Source organism: Lepidochelys kempii, chromosome 1 (assembly GCF_965140285.1).
Source record: "Lepidochelys kempii isolate rLepKem1 chromosome 1, rLepKem1.hap1, whole genome shotgun sequence".
Lineage (NCBI taxonomy): Eukaryota > Metazoa > Chordata > Testudines > Cheloniidae > Lepidochelys > Lepidochelys kempii.
Window position 1 is genome coordinate 222,191,962 of NC_136380.1, and position 19,372 is coordinate 222,211,333.

The 19,372-nt window shown below is 44.3% G+C and overlaps 1 protein-coding gene across 6 annotated transcripts in view; it reads right to left on the bottom strand.

The window, feature by feature from the left end:
• The window catches only part of VWF (von Willebrand factor), a 227,597-nt gene that overhangs the window by 159,567 nt on the left and 48,658 nt on the right, over positions 1 to 19,372 (bottom strand). For all 6 annotated transcript variants that reach the window (XR_012155350.2, XR_012155349.2, XM_073315040.2 and 3 more), the window contains exons 11-16: positions 17,166 to 17,302; positions 14,714 to 14,852; positions 13,333 to 13,433; positions 8,385 to 8,580; positions 7,539 to 7,754; positions 333 to 573 (exon numbers count right to left, since the gene is read on the bottom strand). Coding sequence is in view for 4 of the 6 variants with exons in the window: in XM_073315040.2 (XP_073171141.2) it covers positions 333 to 573; positions 7,539 to 7,754; positions 8,385 to 8,580; positions 13,333 to 13,433; positions 14,714 to 14,852; positions 17,166 to 17,302 (1,030 nt within the window). In the remaining 2 variants the exon portion in view is untranslated. The remainder of the gene's footprint in view (positions 1 to 332; positions 574 to 7,538; positions 7,755 to 8,384; positions 8,581 to 13,332; positions 13,434 to 14,713; positions 14,853 to 17,165; positions 17,303 to 19,372) is intronic.

A 19,372-nucleotide genomic window follows, 5' to 3' on the forward strand; every position in this document is an offset into this window, starting at 1 on the left:
GTGCATTAAAAAGACATTCTTTAAAGCAGTAAAAGGGTAAGGAAGTTACTAAACTCCATTTCAAACTGGCAGACTGTTTTGCAGAAAAATTTGGTTTCATATTTTACTACCTGATGCAGATGCTTTTGATACGCCTTGGGAAGATGCCTACATTTAGATTAGTTATGGGCAAACCCTCAATTAGTTTAAATAGACACAGCTCCTTTGGCTTCAGTATGGCTATGTCAATTTCCACCAGTGGTCTGGCCTAGTTATCTAATGAGGCTTTTCAAAAACCTCTGTAAATGGTATGTAAAGAAACAACTGAAATCAGTTATGAGTACTGCACTTACCACATGGTGTAATGGTCTGAAAAGACATCATCTGGTTGGAAGATCTCACCATCATAGTAGCAAGAGCATTGGGACTTTGGTACACAATCTCCATGCTCATCAATATATTGCCCATGTGGACAATAGCAGCCTTCCATGCAGAACTCATTGCAGCCTACATCTGGGTAGGATAGAGATCGGCAGGTCTGGTTGCATGGAGTTCCACACTGTTGGTAAATTTGGCCTTCTGAACAAGTCATTGCTGTGAAATAACACACATCCATGAAACCACAATGGAAAAACCCACTGTCCTGTACAATTCATGTAATCAGTGGAGAACGTTTTCATATTAACAGGTATAACCCTTCCATTGGCTTCAGCTGACTTTGGACCAGGCTGTAAATGAATAGCTGCCTATTTTTTTGATCTGATAACAGCCGTGTGTGTGTGTGTGTGTGTGTGTGTTCTGATTCACTTTTACTATTAGCTCTTTTTACCCTAACAAGGAAATTATTTAAAAAAAAACAAAAAAACAAAAACAAAAAAAAAACAGGAAACCCATCAGTGGCACATCAAGGGCCATATCCTGCTGGTGTAACTCATGCAGATACTTCCATTGAAGTCAATGGAACCACTTGTACAATGTGAGCAAGCTACAGCATCAAGCAGAATCGATAATGAATGTCGGAAAAAGATTCCCACAAAAGGGGGGGAAGAGTAATACAAACTGCCTCCAGTTTCTGCTGTTACTTGGCTCTAAAAGGGAGTTGTGGGTTTACGAAATCATTGTTCTACCTGTACTTTTCCTTCTTTTTACTTAGTTTTCATAAACAATGTAGTTTAGGGTCAAGATTGCTTAGGTTAGGTTCCTAAATCAACATAAAAGTGGCATGATTTTCAAAAAGTGCTGAGCACCCAGCAGTCAGCACTTTTTACGGTCAGACCACTTCTTCAGGGACCTAACTATGACCCTCAGAGCCTAACTTTGGGGCTCTGCTTTCTAATATCTTGGTCTACTTCTGTAATTACTAGTGTTGATTAGAGAGAAGTTTCTTGGTTTGTACCTGCATCCAACACGAGGTGGCAGCAATGACAACAAATGTACATGTAGTGTAGTTGTAGCCGTGTCAGTCCTCTCCTTTCCACAAGACCAGGAACAGGCCGCTCTCGGGGTCATGCTATTTCTGCTCAAAGGCTGTATTGTTAACTAGGATTTACAGAAGCATTCGGATTTGTAACAAGCTTCTAATGGAAACAGCAGGGGTCTAAGGTGAAGTAGGACCCTCAATGGAGTGAGGCCAGCAGCTGCAGATCAGACTTTGCAAGCTTCTATCACAACTAAAGCTTAGGTCGAGGGGGTGCAGGAGCCTTCTCAGTGTTCTACCCCTGCAGACAATCCCAGCCCTTGTGTTCCCCAAGCACAAGGCCTTGAAGGCTCTAGGGCTGCCTCCTGGCTACCAGAGAAACCCCAAAAGGAATAGCAAATGGTCGGGCCACGACCCCACCCTCTTCCACACCAGCCAACAGAGCTAAGCCAGCACAGGGCTAGGAGAGCACATGCTTCGCTCTGTTAAAGAGTGCAAGGTTGGCCACTGTTCTATGCTCCTCCCATCCTGCTTTCATGGTATTGCTACTATCTCCTATCCTACCAGTCCCAAAGACACAATCTATGTTAGGTACCTATATGGCTCCCATTACCCAATTCACAGTCTTTAATAGAGGAGGTATTGCGGCACAGAGAAGCTACAGGACTTGTCCAAGGTCACACAGGAAGTCTGTAGTAGAGCAGGGACTAGAACCCACATCTCCCAACTCCTAGGCTAGTGCTCTAACTCACAATAGAGCCCGAGGAGGTCATCAAAGTTCACCAGAGCAATGGGCACCTACTGGAGAGCAAATACTCTGAGGCGTGGCCTGATTCAGCACTGAAAATAAAAGATACTCTCTTTTATCCCTGTTGCATGGGCCTCTGGCTGCAGTTAGCAGTATGGCGCTTCCAATTTACACATGAAGGATCTATGTGGGAGCAGCTACTCCACTGCCCCGGACGGTATAGAGAATGTTAGGGTAGGGGCTGTGAGGCTCCAGCAATAGGTAAGTGCCTACATCACACTGAAGAGCTTAGAGAGACCACAGAATATTCCCACAGAATATGTGATAACTACTTATGATAAACAATCTGTCCCACCTTGCATTTAGCCGTGACACTCTTGAGTACCTTTCCCAGACCTGAAGGAGAGCACTGTGTGGCTTGAAATCTTGTCTCTCTCACCAACAGAAGTTGATCCAGTAAAAGATACCACCTCACCCACCTTGTCCCTAATATCCTGGGACCAACACGGCTACAGCTACACCACACTGAACAATTTGACAGACAAAGCTGAGGAGCACTTTCAAAGGTCTCCTTCATCATTACTAAGGACATGTAAAGGTAGGAGGGTTATGATTGTGATTTACCGTAGAGCTACCATTGGAAACGGAATTGGTTTGGCAAACTAAAAGCAGGGGGAGTTTGAATCCAGACACCAATTTGTTTGAGCCTCAAAGTTTGGGATGGTTTAAATAAAGGATTCCAGTTCTGCCCCGTTTCCAATTATCCAGCAAATAGTTACTCTCCTTGTTTCTAGTGACTGACAATGCCACAGCTAGTCCTAATTTTAGCTGAGGAACTGTTACACGCCTTAGCTGCACATGCTCTTACTAAGGATTTAAAAGCATCCTCAGTCCTCCACAGTGGCTGCCTAACTGTCCAACAACGTGCACATTCAAATTCCACTATATTGCACCATCAAATGCAACCTTCTTCCCCTAAGAAACTTATTAACAGCAGCAACTAAGGTCATGGCGGGTGGGAGGAAAAAAATTGACTTTATGCTTTGTCATTCATGCAATTAAAACAAAAACAAAACAAAACAAACCTTGTTGCCCTGAAAGGTTGTGTGAAAACTGAAGGGAAACAGATATGCATATGTGACCTCTAAAAATGCCTGCTCTAAACTACAATAGCTAGTGGCTCTACATCAAAATTCATCCATCTTGGGAGCTTCTCTGTTCCCATTTTGACTTTAGGGTGCGTCTTCGCCACAGAGTTAACTCGGGCGATCAGCAGCCCTGCCTGAACACCCAAGTTAGCCTGACGACTGGATGGGAGCAGCCACACCGCAAGCCCTCCCTGTGTGTCCTCACTGGTGCTACGCTCAGCTCTCTGTGTCACTAGCACTTCTGGGGGCACATCGCATGGTTCTTTGTGACACCGTATATTAAATTGAGCCCACTCTATGATTTTTTTCCTGGTGAATTGTGAGAGAACTTGGCTGTCCTTCCAGACATACATGGGGAATGGTGGGAAGGGCATTGGAGGACTATCAGCACTCCGCTGGTTTAGCCAGGGTCCTCACAGCAAAGCATGCACATTACCAGCCTGAGTGAAAGTGGCACCTGAGCTCTAGTCAGGGCCGTCCTTAGGCGTAGGCAGCATACGCCGCTGCGTAGGGCACTCAAACATTTGGGGCATCACCGGGACCATCGGCGCAGACTTCTAATCTTGCTGGGGGGTGCTCGACACCGCCCCCCCACCTCCGATCCAGGCCCTGCCCCACTCCACCCCTCCCCCCAAGCCCCCACCCTCACCCCGCCCCTGCTCCATCCTCACCCCACCTCTTCCCTGCTCCTCCCCCTCCCTCCCAGAGCTTGAATGCCGCGAATCAGCTGTTCGCAGCACTCCAGAAGTGCTGGGAGGGAGGGGGAGGAGTTGGTAAGTGCAGGGCTGCCGGCGCACGAGAGGCACGAGTGGAGGGGGACACTGGGGGGAGTTTGGTTCCGGTGGGTGCTCCACACCCACTAAATTTTCCCCGTGGGCGCTCCAGCCCCATAGCAGCCACCTATGGAGTCCATGCCTATGTCCGGGACAGCAGTTAAGAACGGGTCAGCTCCTGCACACCCAGAGTGCACTGCAGTTTCCTTATTAGGAAGAAAACAGGGGCCATATTCATTTTGTGTTGCTAAGAGCAAGTCAGGCATAGGGGCACCAGTTTAATACTACTGCGTAGGGCCCCATAAATCCTAAGGACAGCCCTAGCTCTAGCCCATAGCCCCAGACAAGCCAGCTACCCCAGGTTTAAAACACCAGCAAACTCATGTGAGAGGATTTTGTGTGTGGACAGGACGGGGGTAAGGGCAACACCTGAGTAAGAGCCTGGGTTAACTCTGCAGTTCAGACATATCGTCTCACACCGAAATCCCCTCACATAAGTCATGCAACATGGACGCTACTGCAGCAAATCTATAAGGCAGGAGGTGGGTTGGTCAGTGGGTCCCTGAAATCTGCTCGAGAGCCCTGAAGGAGCACTTGGTGACTCATTGGCTGATATACCTCCTCCTTGTCGGGGAGATGTGGTACACAGGGGATGCAGACCCCCATTGTGGACTCCATCCTCCTACACACCCCTATGCAGCACAACTAGTTCTGCTGCTTATTAGGTCTCTTGCATCCACAGAGGGCTACAGGGCCTGGATTGCCCTCTTAGACAAATGAATTAGAATGAAGCCACAAGATTTTCAATACCTGTATGCTGGATTTGTACGACAGCCTATCATGCTGCATTTAACAGTCAGAAATGCCATGCTACATTAGCAGTATAGTAATCTACTGCTGCCACTGTATCACTTTAAGTTAGATATAGCCTAACCCCTTTAGACACTTCTGAAAATCCTACCCTATATATCTGTACAGTGTGTAGCATAAAGAGGCCACAGTCTACCTGCCACTTATGAACTTCAGATAAAGCAAAGTGCTTCTGTTAAGTCATTTGCCTATGAACCTATATCTCAGCCAGAGAGCAGAGGAGCAACCACCAGTTCAATACATCAGGCCATCAGCACAAATTATGCAAACAGCATATTCAAGTCTCAAGCCCATTAAAGGAATGATTGTTCTCCTTTGTGTGACAGGAGATGTCTGGAGCATCAGAATTATCTAATGGGGTCTGATGGATCTGCAGTCAGTGAAATCTGCACTTGGTGCAGGCACAAAGTGCTCTGTAATGTACAGAGAAGAGGAAGCAGTGCTACACTATTAAAGATTAATTGTGAAAATTGACTTGTTCAATTACAGCAAGAATAATGGTGCATTACCACTGCTCTCGCTTTCAGCCTCCAGACCTGTGCGATTTTTTTAAAAGGATTTTTATTGAATTACTGTTCCACTCTCTGAACATTTACATAAATTAGGTCAATATTATGAAACCATACAGCAATTTAATATAATCCAGTCTTGTTCTTTCTCTCTCAGTAAATATTATCCAGCCTCCAACAATCAGAATCACCGAACTCTACTGGTCCAGATTGTATCAGCTGGAACACCAGTGACCTCTCACCTCTCTAGCTTCTACAGTAAGTCAGTTTTTCAAATGGCTGCCCCACCCGGCTACTGTTTGAGAAGGAATAATGGAACTGGGTTGGAGTGCAGCCAAGCATATGGGCTTTTCCCAAAAATTCCCGATTGTCTACTGTCCTTAAGAGTAGAGCTGTTTGGGAAAAAGAAAAAAAGTCTTCCGCAAACATTTATGGAGAAAGCTATTTCTATTTTATGTCACACTTTCATTTCAGTGGAAAATTTTCCAACCAGCTCTGTCTAATAATGAGATGAGAAAAAGGGAGATTGTTTTTTTCTGTTCCAGACTCTTGCCAGATTCTTCACACATACACACTGTTGGTCCGTGCATAATCATCCTATTATTTTTGTCACCCCATCATCAATCTCTACCCCCACCCACCCCAGGTCTACTTGTGTGTTTCAGCCACCTGTTTTGCCTAGCCTTTTAGATTGTAAGTGCTGTGGGACAGGGGCTGCCATTTATTATGGGTGAGGTTTTCAAACAATCCTAAGGAGAATTCAGCCCTCAGATCCCACTTGCTTTCACTGTAAGTTAAGTATCAGAGTGGCAGCCGTGTTAGTCTGTATCCACAAAAAAGCAACAAGGAGTCCGGTGGCACCTTAAAGATTAACAGATTTATTTGGGCATAAGCTTTCATGGATAAAAATCTGAAGAAGTGCATCTGAAGAAGTGTTTTTTTACCCATGAAAGCTTATGCCCAAATAAATCTGTTAGTCTTTAAGGTGCCACTGGAAATTAAGCATTTAAGAGCTGGTGTAGTTTAGAAAATGAGATCAACCCAGCTACATCACTCAGGGGTTTGAAAAATCCACACCCCTGAGCAGCATAGTTAAACCAGCCTAAATCCCTGTGTACACAGCACTAGATCAACAGAAGAATTCTTCCAGTTGATCTAGCTACAGACTGTCAGGGAGGTGGATTTACTACGGCGATGGGGGAATCCCTCCCATCGCTATAGTAAGTGTCTATACTGAAACGCAACAGTGGCACAGCTGCACTGCTGCCCCTGTACCACTTTAAGTGTAGATATGGCCTAACTCCTTTAGACACCTCTGAAAATCCCACCCTTTATATCTGTACAGTGTGTAACACAATGGGTCCAATGGGCCTGCTGAAGGGACTCTGTGCACTACTTGAACAATGATAAATCATCATTGTCTTGTAATAGATGTTTCAGCCTCACGGTCATATTAGAATTCATTAACAGTGGAGACAAAGAGGCCTAAACATGACAGCAAAATAGTGCTCACATATCGGAAGAATGGTGCAGACATAAGAATTGGCTTGGGCCTTTCCTTGGAACCAGAACTAAACAGTCTGCTAGTTTTCTACTAGGGCCAGAGATCTGATACAGTGGTTAATACTCACAACTCCTTTTGAAGACAACAGGAGTTGAGGTGGTCAGTGCCTCACAGGATTGGGTCCCAGATAGGAAATGTCAAAATACAATGAAAGAACCTGTTACCATAAACTTCATGAGAGACTTTGGATACTGCCAGCCCAAGATAGTCAGAACATTTTCAGATAGGTAGCCAGAGTTAGTAGGGAAGTTATCTGAACCAAGCCACCAAACCAGCTGAGGTTTGCTCAATGGGAGCTACTTTTGCCTGATGCTGAGCACCTTTTTTGAAAAACTGAGCACTCTCTGCTCTTAATGGAGTGCAAGACCATTGAGTGTGTTCCACATGTCCTGGAGGAGACACTCAGCACCTTGCAGAAATCAGAAGTTTAACTCCCTCGGCCTTAATTTAACTCCCTCGGCCTTACTGACCGTGCCAAAGGACACCCTAGAGTCAATGCAAGAAAGTACTTCTTTGCAGCATTCACTTACAGCAGAAGTCCGGTTCCCGCCACTCGATCAGAACGCCTTTCCTAGCACATGCAGTGGCATAGGTAGAAACAGCAGCGCACAAGCAATCCTTGCCATCAGAACAGGAGCAAACGTCATAGCGGCAGTTCTTCAGGTATGGATACGGGCTAACTTCATGGTGGCAAGGCTCAAACATGGATGACATCAGAATTGAGCAGGAATCTTCAGCATACTTGGCTAAAATGAGAAAAATAGTATCCAGACACTTTACGCTAAAAGAGCAGTGACCATAAAGAGAAATAAGAATAATCAGAATAAGTGCTTGTATACACTTAAAAGGCTGCAGTTGCACCTAGGTAGCGTAGACACTACTTCTTCAAATAACTCCATTAGCTCACGTCTGTGCTGTAAATCTAATGGCCCAAACCCTCTCCATGACCCAACTTTGGCATCGATATGATTCCATATGATGGCATTTCTGGAGTTTCATGATGGTTTGTTTTTTTTAAGTTTGTTTTTTTAAATTAGAAAATTGAATTAAAAAACTGCCTTAAAAAGAACATTATTAAGGTTACAGAGTCAAGCCCTCTGAAGTTAGGAAAAGCCAGACGTCAGGTTTCCCATGCAACCTGAATTCAGCCTCCTTATGTGTACACAGTATGATACAGTTTTTAATTACATGATCACGTAGTATTTTTTTCCACAGGACCCCGCCTCATTCAGTGCAAGGAATGAGAGGTGTTTTATTTATTTTACAGATGCTATCATGATCCTGTTCCCAGTACAAAACAGTTGCACTTTTACGGGATGGAAGATTGCATGTTGTTACACTGTACCATATGTTATGTGGAGGCCAGGGTTCCGTACCTAAGCGAGGGTTGAGACTACAGGGGTCGCTGTCTTGTTTTAACAAGTCTTGGCAATTTCCATTCAGCTTCCAGGCATTTCCAAAATCTTCCACAAGGGCTTCCACGAGGCCAGAAGGTGTCAGAAAGTCGTCCCCTTCATTGCCATTGTAGTTTCCACACAGACCACAAGTTCTGTCAGTGTACATTGGGGAGAGCTCACAGAAACAAGGGTAGAATGGTTATTCTTCAATATTAGTCCACAGTTTCATGGCAATATTTTTATTGGACTATGTAAATTCCTCAAGTATATATTAAAGGGGCACCATCAACTTAACAATCAAACTGCTGGCTGAACAGTTTTTACATACTTTTTTTTTTTTAAGAAGTAATAAAAATGTACAAGTAGCACTTTTTTTTACCCAATTGAATTATTTTTACTTAAGTAGAGAAAAAAGTTCTGTTCCCCCCCCCCCCCCCCCGTATTTACTATGTGCATTTAACAGCACTTAATGTCGAGTCACTTTCACGGTTTTCCTTGGGTAGCTTATTTTCCCTGTCTGTGTTGGTCTTTAGGACAGCAACAGTGGAGAGGAAAATGATTTTTAGATATAGGAGAATGATAGTAATATCACAAAAAATGGCAGGAGGACAGAAGGGCAGGTATAATACTAGAAGTTATTTAAGTAATTTTTAATTCACTAAATTTCAGTTTAGTGATGTTGTCTTGTGACAGTGGTAAAGAATAGAAAGAGTTGATTTCTTCTAACACTGAACAAGGAACTTTATTAAAATAAGGAAAACAGTACTATCTTTAAAGCTACTCTACTTCCCTATAGCACTTCTCCTGGTATACAGCCTTCCCCAGCCCCATTTCTATCTGACTTCCTTCTAGGGACTGAAAAAAAACAGGGCCAAACAAACATCCTCACAGGGCCAAATTCTGCCCTGATTTACACCCACATAAAGACTGATGGGTTGCAAGAGATTAAACGTGGCCCCAAATTAAGACGTAAAAAGCTACATATTTAAAGGTTTCAGAGTAGCAGCCATGTTAGTCTGTATTCGCAAAAAGAAAGGGAGTACTTGTGGCACCTTAGCGACTAACCAATTTATTTGAGCATAAGCTTTCGTGAGCTACAGCTCACTTCATCGGATGCAAGCTCACGAAAGCTCATGCTCAAATAAATTGGTTAGTCGCTAAGGTGGCACAAGAACTCCTTTTCTTTTTACATATTTAAAGAACATCTGAGTAGGGAAGTAGTAGGACAAATCTGACCAGGGGGCCAAGTACCTGAAACGCCCGTTCATTTCAATAGGAATTGTCAGTGCCCATCAACATCCATAAGAATGTGGTCTCTAAATGAATATTACAAACAATTCTTGGGGGCTGGCCCAATGGCCAGTGGTACAGTAGCTCCCTGTATGCTTGGCAGGGGTAAGCAGTGATACAGAGGCAGGCTGAAAAGTGGAATATCTTTCACAGTTATTCCTCTGGCTAATAAAAGATCACTGGTGAAGGGCTCCAAAGGGAAGCCAGTCCTGTTCTCACTAACAACAGCAGCAGGGGAGGGGTTTCTAACTAAGGATACCATCATTCTTCAAACACAGTGACTCATGTTCATCCAAAGTTCTGTATATGTTTTGGAAACTTCCCTGAAGGGGTTAAATCACAAGCTTTCAGAGGTCACCAGAGGGGTGCCTCTTCTTGACGAATGCAGCAGGCAAATCCAAACACTGTAACTTTTACCAGAAGTGTTTGCACACAAGTCAGTGGGAGTGCATCACTTCCCCCAATTGTCAGAAATGTTTGGCAATAGGTCAGTCCATTTACACTGTAAATTTGTGCTCCAAAGGCAACAATAATACTGACTCAGGTACATAAAAGGGAAGGAATTCATAGCAGAACATAATAATAAAAGAAGACAATGGGAAAAACTGCTAAGACAGTAATTAGCAACAGTTATTGCGGTTATGGTAAACGGGTTGAAGTAGAAAATTAGACTTTTTAACAGCTAGGCAAGAAGATGGTCAGGATGTAAGGGTCTGAGACCCGGCAGAAGAGATCACAGATGCAGAGAGAAGCAGGAAATCCTGAGAAGTGCCAATGGATTTAACTGAATTATCCTCAACCCTGAAACAAATCCCAGGTGTTTTGGTATTGTACATCTAGACTAGACCAAAACACAAATTGCTGAATCCATAGTCTCAAACCCTTCCAGAACTTTCCCTCCTGTTACAGTGGGTTTTTTTTTTCCAATTGCTGAAGCTCTAATGAACCTTTACCTTGAGCTAGCATATTAAGCCCACTTTTTGTGCTACTGTGCAACATTTATCCAGAATTCGTGCTAGCAAAGGTGGGTACAACTCTATGCTAGTTTTATGATATGGGCTTCAAGATGGTTCTGAGAGACAGAACCATACTGGGTAGAGTGGAAGGCAAGGAAAATGAATATAGCTAGAGCAAGAGTATAGATGCACTATGCTCATGCCGTGAAAGAGCAGATAAAGGGTTCAGTTATGGGACTCTTACAATGGTGAGCTCTTACTCACACAATTATTCCTGTTGACAACAAAGGACCTGCTCACTTGAGTAAGTGCTCACCAATGCAAGAAAAGGGTGTGCAATCATGAGGCCCATAACAGCGATGCAGGGGAGCATGGTTAGGACCTGCAGTCATTACATCTGTTCTACCCTTGTAGCCCACTCACCTCCAGTGGGTAGCTGAAGGCCAATGTGCAGGGGAATAGTGCCACAGAAACACCCGCACCCCCCTTCTGCCTCATCCTGTCCCTGGGAGGATTGAAGAGCTGTGGTCAGCACTGACTAGCCTCCCCCAGCAGTCCTCAAGATGTAGCAATCAAATGAGGACAGCCGCCTGCATGTGCATACAGGGTGGTATGATGGGGTTCTCTGGGCTCTCTCCTCATCTTACTCACTAGGGAAAGGTGGCCATATTTTTGACCCTTAGAATTGGAGCCCCATGGGGCACTAGTGTAGAGCCCTGCATTGGGACTGGGATCCCATAGGTTTTGCAGGCCCACTGCCATAATAGCAAGATCGGGTAGAAGTGGGATTAAAGAATAGACCCACAAAGGGCTCTGCCTTAGAAATAGCACAATATACTGTCCAAGTGTGCACTTTTCATACATTAACAGATTATAAAGCCAGAAGGGACCACTGTGATCATCTAGTCTGACCTCCTGTGTAACACAGACCATAGAACTTCCCTGAATTATTTCTTGCTTGAACTAGAGTATATCTTTTAGAAAAAACATCCAATCTTGATTTTAAAATTTCCAGTGATGGAGAATCCACCGCAGCCCTTGCTAAATTGTTCCAATGGTTAATTACTCTCATTGTAAAAAATATGCACCTTATTCTCTAGCTTCAACTCCCACCATCTTGTTATAGCTTTGTTCGCTAGACTGACGAGCCCATTATTAAATATTTGTTCCCCATCTGGGTACTGATAGATTGTAATCAAGTCACCCCTTAACCTTCTCTTTGATGAGCTAAATAGAGTGAGTTCCTAGAGTCTCTCACTATGAGGCATGTTTTCCAGTCCTTGATTCATTCTTGTGGCTCTTCGCTGAACCTCTCCAATTTATCAACATCCTTCTTGAATTGTGAACACCTGCACAGGACACAGTATTCTAATAGTAGTCACACCAGTTTCAAATACAGAGGTAATATAACCTCCCTGTTCCTACTCAAGATTCCCATTTATGTATCCAAGGATCACATTACCCCTTTTTAGCGTCGACATCTCACAGTGGGAGCTCATGCTCAGCAGATTATTCACCACAATACTCCAAATCTTTTTTCAGAGTCACTGCTTCCAGGTTAGAGTCTCCAATCCTGTAGGTATGGCCTACATTCTTTGTCCTAGTTGCAAACATTTACATTTAGCCATATTTAAATGCATATTGTTTGCTTGCACTCATCTTACCAAGCAATCCAGATCACTTTTTAAAATCGGTGAATAGACTGCCCTCTTCGTTATTTACCACTCCTCCAATCTTGGTATCATCTGCAAAGTTTACCTAATTTCATGTTTTCTTCCTGGCCATTGACAAAAACAATAAATAGCATAGGGCCAAGAACAGATCCTCGCAGGACCCCACTAGAAACACAAGCACCTCACTGATGATTCCCTATTTACAATTACATGTTGAGACCCATCAGTTAGCTCATTTTAATCCATTTAACGTGTGCCATGTTGAATTTGTATCATCCTAGTTTCTTAATCCATGTCATGTGGCATCGAGTCAAACATCTTAAAGACGTCTAAATATATTACATTGACACTATTACCTTTATCAATCACACTTCACCATTGTGTTTACGAAATTATGTTTGAGAAATTCAATCAATCTAGTGCAAACTATAAAAGTATCTTTGCTAGGAATATAAAAGGATTTATTATAGGATTATTGATTAGCTTTATTTTTTGTTGGATTCAAAAAGCAATTATTGACAATCAGTTGCCCTATAATACTCCACAGGACAAACTTCTCTCTTTATGTTGATCTGGAATGACCATAAATATTATTCTTAGTAGGAGCTGTATAGCCTGTGCAATTAAATTATTTTTTTTCCCTTGAACATATGAATGATTGTATCCTATGGGCCAAATTCATCTCTCATTTTCACCTGTGCAATCCTATTGACTTCAGTGGGGATGGACAAGACTAAATGAAATCAAAATCTGGCCGATAGGGGTCTCCTGTAATGAAAGCAAAGCTATTCACGGTTAATGGCTACTGTTAGTGCACAGAAAAGAAAGAAAAAAAAACCAAGCTGTTTCTGTGATGCAAATGTTTGTTTCCAGAAAACAAAAGGATCAGTATATTGCTCTGAGGGCCGAGAGAGAATGGAATTTCTAGCATGCAACACAAGCAATTTCTCACATCAGACAAGAAAGTCTTTGTGTATGTTTGGGTGGGGTGAGAGGAGAAAAAACTACCTTCACCAGAAGTTTACCACGACCATCCCAGTCAATCTGTAAATCTTCCCCATAGGTGAGGAGAACTGAAGACATCATAATGCGCTGGATACGGAGGGCACCTCAAAAACACAGCGGACAAGTTTCAGACAAGAAGGGATGCATTCTGTCATCAGCAAGGAGGATACAATGTCCTCATCACCCATCAGCCCATGGGATGGATCTCAGCAGATACACTTAAGGTTTGTCTACACTATTTTCTTTGCACAAATGTAGTGGAACCGATGCAAACCCCCTAATATAGACATATGGATTTGTACCATTTGATTTACACCGGATACAAACCCAGTGCCAACGGGGGCACAAAGACAGTGCTAGTGTAGCACAGCTGCTTACTGGTCCTAGGCTCCCTGGAAGGCCAGGTGTAGAACATCACCCGCTCCATGACACAGGCCAAGGGAGCTGCACGGCCCCGCAGCGGAGGTGCACACTACACAATGACAAAGTGGGACACAGCATGCAGGCTCCCCTGCTTGCTGTGCATCACTTTGACACGCCACAGGTATTGTAACCACTGGTCTGGCGCATCTCTGCGCTTCTCCTTAGCATGATCTGGGCCTCACAGGCCCCAAAAGCCCCACATATGAGCATCATCCAGAGTTACTGGTGAAGTCACTGCAGTCCACTTCTAAAATTTCAAAGTTTTTGGGTGGATAAATGGATACTTGACATTGGTTTTTAACATCGTTGGCTAGATCCTCAACTAGTCAACAGCAGCATAACCACACCAACTTCAATGGAGCGGGGCCTATTCACACCAAGTGAGGACCTGGGCACATGTGCAAGAGAACCCGGCATGATGCAAATTCAATAAAAGGTGATGGTAACTGTGTAAAATGTGACTCAGAGTTGGGAATAGGAAACGTTCTTTGAGCTAGGCTAAAGCCTGCCTGATAACGTTGAGAAGGGAGACACCTTCTGGTAGGTCTATACTGCACACTAAACCTGGGTCTATAGACCCTAGCCTTGTGGACTCAAGTGTTTCCAAGCCCATGCTTGAGTGTCTACACTGCATTGTAAACCCGGGTTTAGAATTGCTGGATGCTGGTCTCACAGCCATGCTGACATGTCCATGCTGCGCTACTCAGACTTTCTAACTTGGAGCTGCAGCTTGACCTGCATCCACAGTAAAAATGAGAGGGTCTGGACTCGAGTCCCAGTGGCTCTGACCCACCCCTAGGAGCAACCAAGGATCGGGTCCCAAGTGCTTGCTGACTGGGGCAGACCGATTCTCTGTTTGGACAGAAGGGGGGCTTGGGCTCAAACCTGAAGTAGAGCCCAGTCTCAGTGTGCAATGTAGACAGTAGTGTGTGGTCAGAATTGTTACATGCCACAAACACACCTTGTGTCAAAGGAATCTGTACATCCTGCCCATTCAGAGAGATGACGCCCCCATGCTTCATTTTAATGATGCTGTTCTCCATGTCCTGGAGTCGGACAGAGGCCGAGCGGGTGCACACTGCATCAGGATCATCGGCACACTAAAAAGAAGCCAACATTTCCTATGACTGTTAGGATTTCACTTTATCAATGACTCAGCTCCTCCAGCATGCTGGGCCAGAAGCCCTCCTGTGGCTGTAATTTTAGTGTTACATCTGTCGCCCATGGAGCTGGCTTCAGTATTTATTTTATTTAGCAGTAATGCAAGGAACCTACAGGTTCCTTGTAAGACACTGGCTACAGTAGTTAGCATAAGGCATGAGGCATATGAACTTTGGCACAAACAAATGGCCCAGTGGTCACCCCTAAGTTTTGGGGAATTGTGAATAGAGTGGTTAAGGGGGAAGTTTGTAAATAGTGACACCAGGAAACCACAGGAATATGAGTTAACACTAGCTCTTGGATATTTTAGGATAGGAAGAACAGCAGATATCTGATCACAAGAGTGTCATAGCAACAAATTGACATGTATGATAATAAGATGAGATCACTACTATCCTAACCTATAGCGGAAGGGCACCCGAACATTAGCAGGGTGAGGCAATACAAATAAGAGGGGAGAAATCCCTAGTGAATATGCATGAGGCATAGAGATATCAGAGTCACATGTTATAAAAGTTGTAGCCCAGCCTGTGTGCAGGAGGAGAGGTTACAGGATGATGGCCACTGGTGATGATGAGGAAGGTGATAGTGATGAGGAAGATAATGGATAACATTTCAGGTTGCTCTTCAAGGGATGTGAGAGTAGATGGATGTTCAGATGCACATTCTGTATTATTTCTATCTACCTTGCCGAGTGAGAGTGTCCATGACTTTGCTGAATGCATTAATAAAACTGTTACAAACACAGAAAGGTTCCTAAGTGTGAGTGTTGCAACTGTGCACACCAGGGTTCCCAACTGAACAGTAATTTTAATAATACTGGGCCTGATCTTGGGACAAGAAGCTGTCAATCCACAGCAGGATAACTGGGAATTCTTAAGTACTCAGTGTAATTAATACACAATCCATAGATCAGGCTACTCTAGGGCAGGGTCTGTTCTCAGGGCACTGGAAAAGGAGCTATGGGGCCATGACAGCAAGCCTCCTGTGACACAGGCTGCACTGTGTGATGAGAGAGCTTCTCCTCTTGATTGCTCTGTCTGGTGTGATGATGAGACATGTCACAAGCCTGTTCAAATGGGGAACTAGAAGCGCGCAGCTCTCACTGTCTTCATTTCGGGTGCTGCTGTTACGAGTTACAAAGCGGTGGGTAGAACGCTGCAGGCAGGGAACAGTGACTCACTGGCTCCCGTCTTCAGTTTCAAAAGAACAGTTTCAGTGGAAACCAGTTATGCCAGTTCCACACACACAGCTCTGCTCTCAGATCTGTTATGTAATAGGCACAAACGTAATCATCCCTGGCACTGAAGGGAGTTGTGAGTGGGGATGGGCAAAACCCATTTCCCTAAAGCAAGTGAGCTTTCTGCTCACCTTCTCTCTGGGGCCTCTTAATCATCCCTAACCTGTCCCTGCTGCTTGGAAAAGTTTTCCCATCTCTGCCCTGTCACTGTGCTCTTCATGCTGCTTCTGCTGCCTGCCTCCCTCAACTTCCTCAACCTGCCCTGGTGCCTTACTCTCGCCTTCCAAAACCTCCTCACTCCCACCGCTGCGGCCCTTTCTCTCTATCCTACCTCTCTGCCATCCCGCCACTGTATGCCCTCACTCCTCCCTCTGCAAACTCCTTTGCTTTCCCCTCACTCCCACCCACTCCCTCACTTACTCCCCTACCCATTTTACTGCCCCTTCTGCAAAACTCCTTGAGGAAACTCTGCTTGTGTTCTTCCTGTCCCAATATGCTCTGGCACCCTTCCCATTTCTTTCTGCCCTGCAGCTGGGTCCTTGCCATTCTCTCTGTGGCAGAGGGCATGAGAAACAAGTTGAGAAGGGCTGACATACTAGGGAGTGATGCAACATATTAGCCAATGTGTCCCTGTGAGAAAAAACTCCAGATTCTATTAGGGTTACAATACCACTACATGCTCCATAGCTTCTGAGGAAGCACATGCCCAGGGCAATTACCCAGCGAGCCGTCCAAACAGTTCAGTGTATGAGGCACACCCTCTTCTGTCTCTTGCATTTATATGCTAACTTTGGCAAAACTCCAGAGAGACAATGCAGTCACACTGTGAATTTGAATTTATAGCCCGCGGTTAAAGGAGTAGCAGCAAGAAGAGGCAAAATATATGTTAATTCAGAAGAGAGAGTCTAGCTAATTTAATAGGAATATGCCATTTATGTGCACAGGAATATGCCATTTAGTCTTCTACTCACCCCCCCCCCCATTCTCCCCACCCCACACAGGGTGCTGTTACCTGAACCGTCTCTATGATGACAGAAAAGGAGTTCTCCTCACAGTCTTTGGCAAATAAGTATTGACAAATCCCACTGAAGGTGAAATACTTGTTGTCAAAACTTTTGAAATGGGATTGGCCAGTGACAGAGCATTCTCCTGAAAAATACCAAGGAAAACAGTCAAATCATTGAACAAATTCCTGCTTTTTGTGAGACAGGTGGGGCAGGGGGAGGGGGAGAGAGCAGGCCCTGCCAGGCTCACAGCTCCTAAAGGCTGGATAGTGGTGGCAGCATGGCTCATCCCACTGATTATTCCTGGAAGTTATTGCCATTAGAAATGAGGACTCCAGCCAAAGTTAGGACGACCATACTGCAAGATTTCCTCACAAAGTGTGAAATTCACCCTTGCACAGAGAACCAGCCCCCCTTCAAAATGACTCTTAAATAGGACTTTAAGTGGGGCACAAGCCTTGATCTGGCTCTCTGCATGGGGGTGAAATTTACCCAGTAATATGTAATTATGCAAGCAGAACCAGGGACTTCACTGTGGTTACTCAAGTACTACTCAGGCCAGGTTCACGCACATCGTTGCACCAGTTTACCTAATCAGCTTACTTAAACCAGCGCAAAAGCCTCTGTGAACGCTCTTAGGCTTCGTCTACACTAGAAAATTAAGTTGGCTTAACTGTATTGCTCAGAGGTGTGAAAAATCAACACCGCTGAGTGACGTAGTTAGGCCGATCTAAGTTGGCACAAGGTTGATGGAGGAACCCCTCCCATCGGCATAGGTAGTGCATACTCTGAAGCACTACAGCAGCTGCACTGCTGCAGCATTTGTAGACAAGCCCTTAATTCAATTTAAATGTGGCTTGTGTCAGTTTAGCTTTGTCTGTAAATTTACAGATGCCAGCTCCCCAGGTTTAATCTGATATGCTAATAATAGCTAGCTCTCATATTGCATCTCTCACCAGTAGCACTCAACGTGCTTTATGTAGGAGATAAACATCATCACCCCTATTTTACAGATGAGGAAATTGAAGCACAAGGAGGTTAAGTGACTTGCCCAAGGTCATCCCAACAAGCCAGTGGCAGAGCCAGGATTTTAACGCAGGTCTCCCAAATTCCAATCCAGTGCTGTATCTACTAGGCCATACTGCCCTTAGAGCTCCAAATGTGGCAATTTAACTAAATCAGCTTTTAGAACCGTGTAGACGAGGCCTAAGTTGCAGAACAGAGCCCTTTACAAGTTAAAAAATGGAACACTTCTTATTCCTCGACCCCTACTCTGATGTTCCTTTGTGGTGGTGCCTCACTCTGGATTTTTGTTACACCCTTGGGTCTTGGCAGGTTGGGAACACTGCCTTTGTGTCTCTAGAACATTACAATATGGTCTTGTCATGGCTCCAATGTCTGAATGCCTGTATCACAATAACCTTATTTAATACAGAACAGGAAAAAATGGGTTAGCTCCTTTGCTGGGCTCCCTGGGAATTATTCAAGCATTTAGGTAAAAAATACTTTGATTTTATGAATCACAAAGGTAGGGGTGCTGGAAACATTTTTATAGTGGAGGTGCTAAAAGTAGAAAAAAAACTTATAGTTGAGTTGTTACGACTTCTTCAAGCCAGGGGGTGTGGCTGCACCCCCAGCACCTATGCTCAAAAGGGATGAAGAGCTGAAAGACACTCAGACTAAGATATAGGTAAGTGTTTCTTACAGAGGCAGAATTTATGGTGGTATTTCCTCTTACATTTAAGTTATTTAATTACCAGTAACCAGAAATTATTCACAGTTTAACCGCTAAAACCACAGTTCTTACAGAATAAAACTGAATTCCAGCTTGCAGTCCCTCCTGCTGTGAAAAGGAACTATTGAAATATAGAACTTTTTAACGTATCTGTTCCCAGTGTGTATGTAGAAGGTTGTTCTTATTATTTCTGTGGTGGTAGCACCCAGAGGCCACAACTGGACCTGAGACCTCATTATATTAGGCACTGCTTAAACACATAGGAAAGACATGTTCCCTGCTCCAAAGAGCTTACAGTCTAATCAAGTTATTTCATGCGGTCAAGCCCCAACACCTGCATGGAGCCCCAGTGAAGCCAATGGGAGTAGGGCTGACAGGGGAGAGAGGAGAAGAGGGATATTCTTACCAGGCCCCCAAACAAAGGGAGGCCCCCAAAACACCTGTAACATCTGCATAAAGAAAATGAAATGGGAGGGGGTG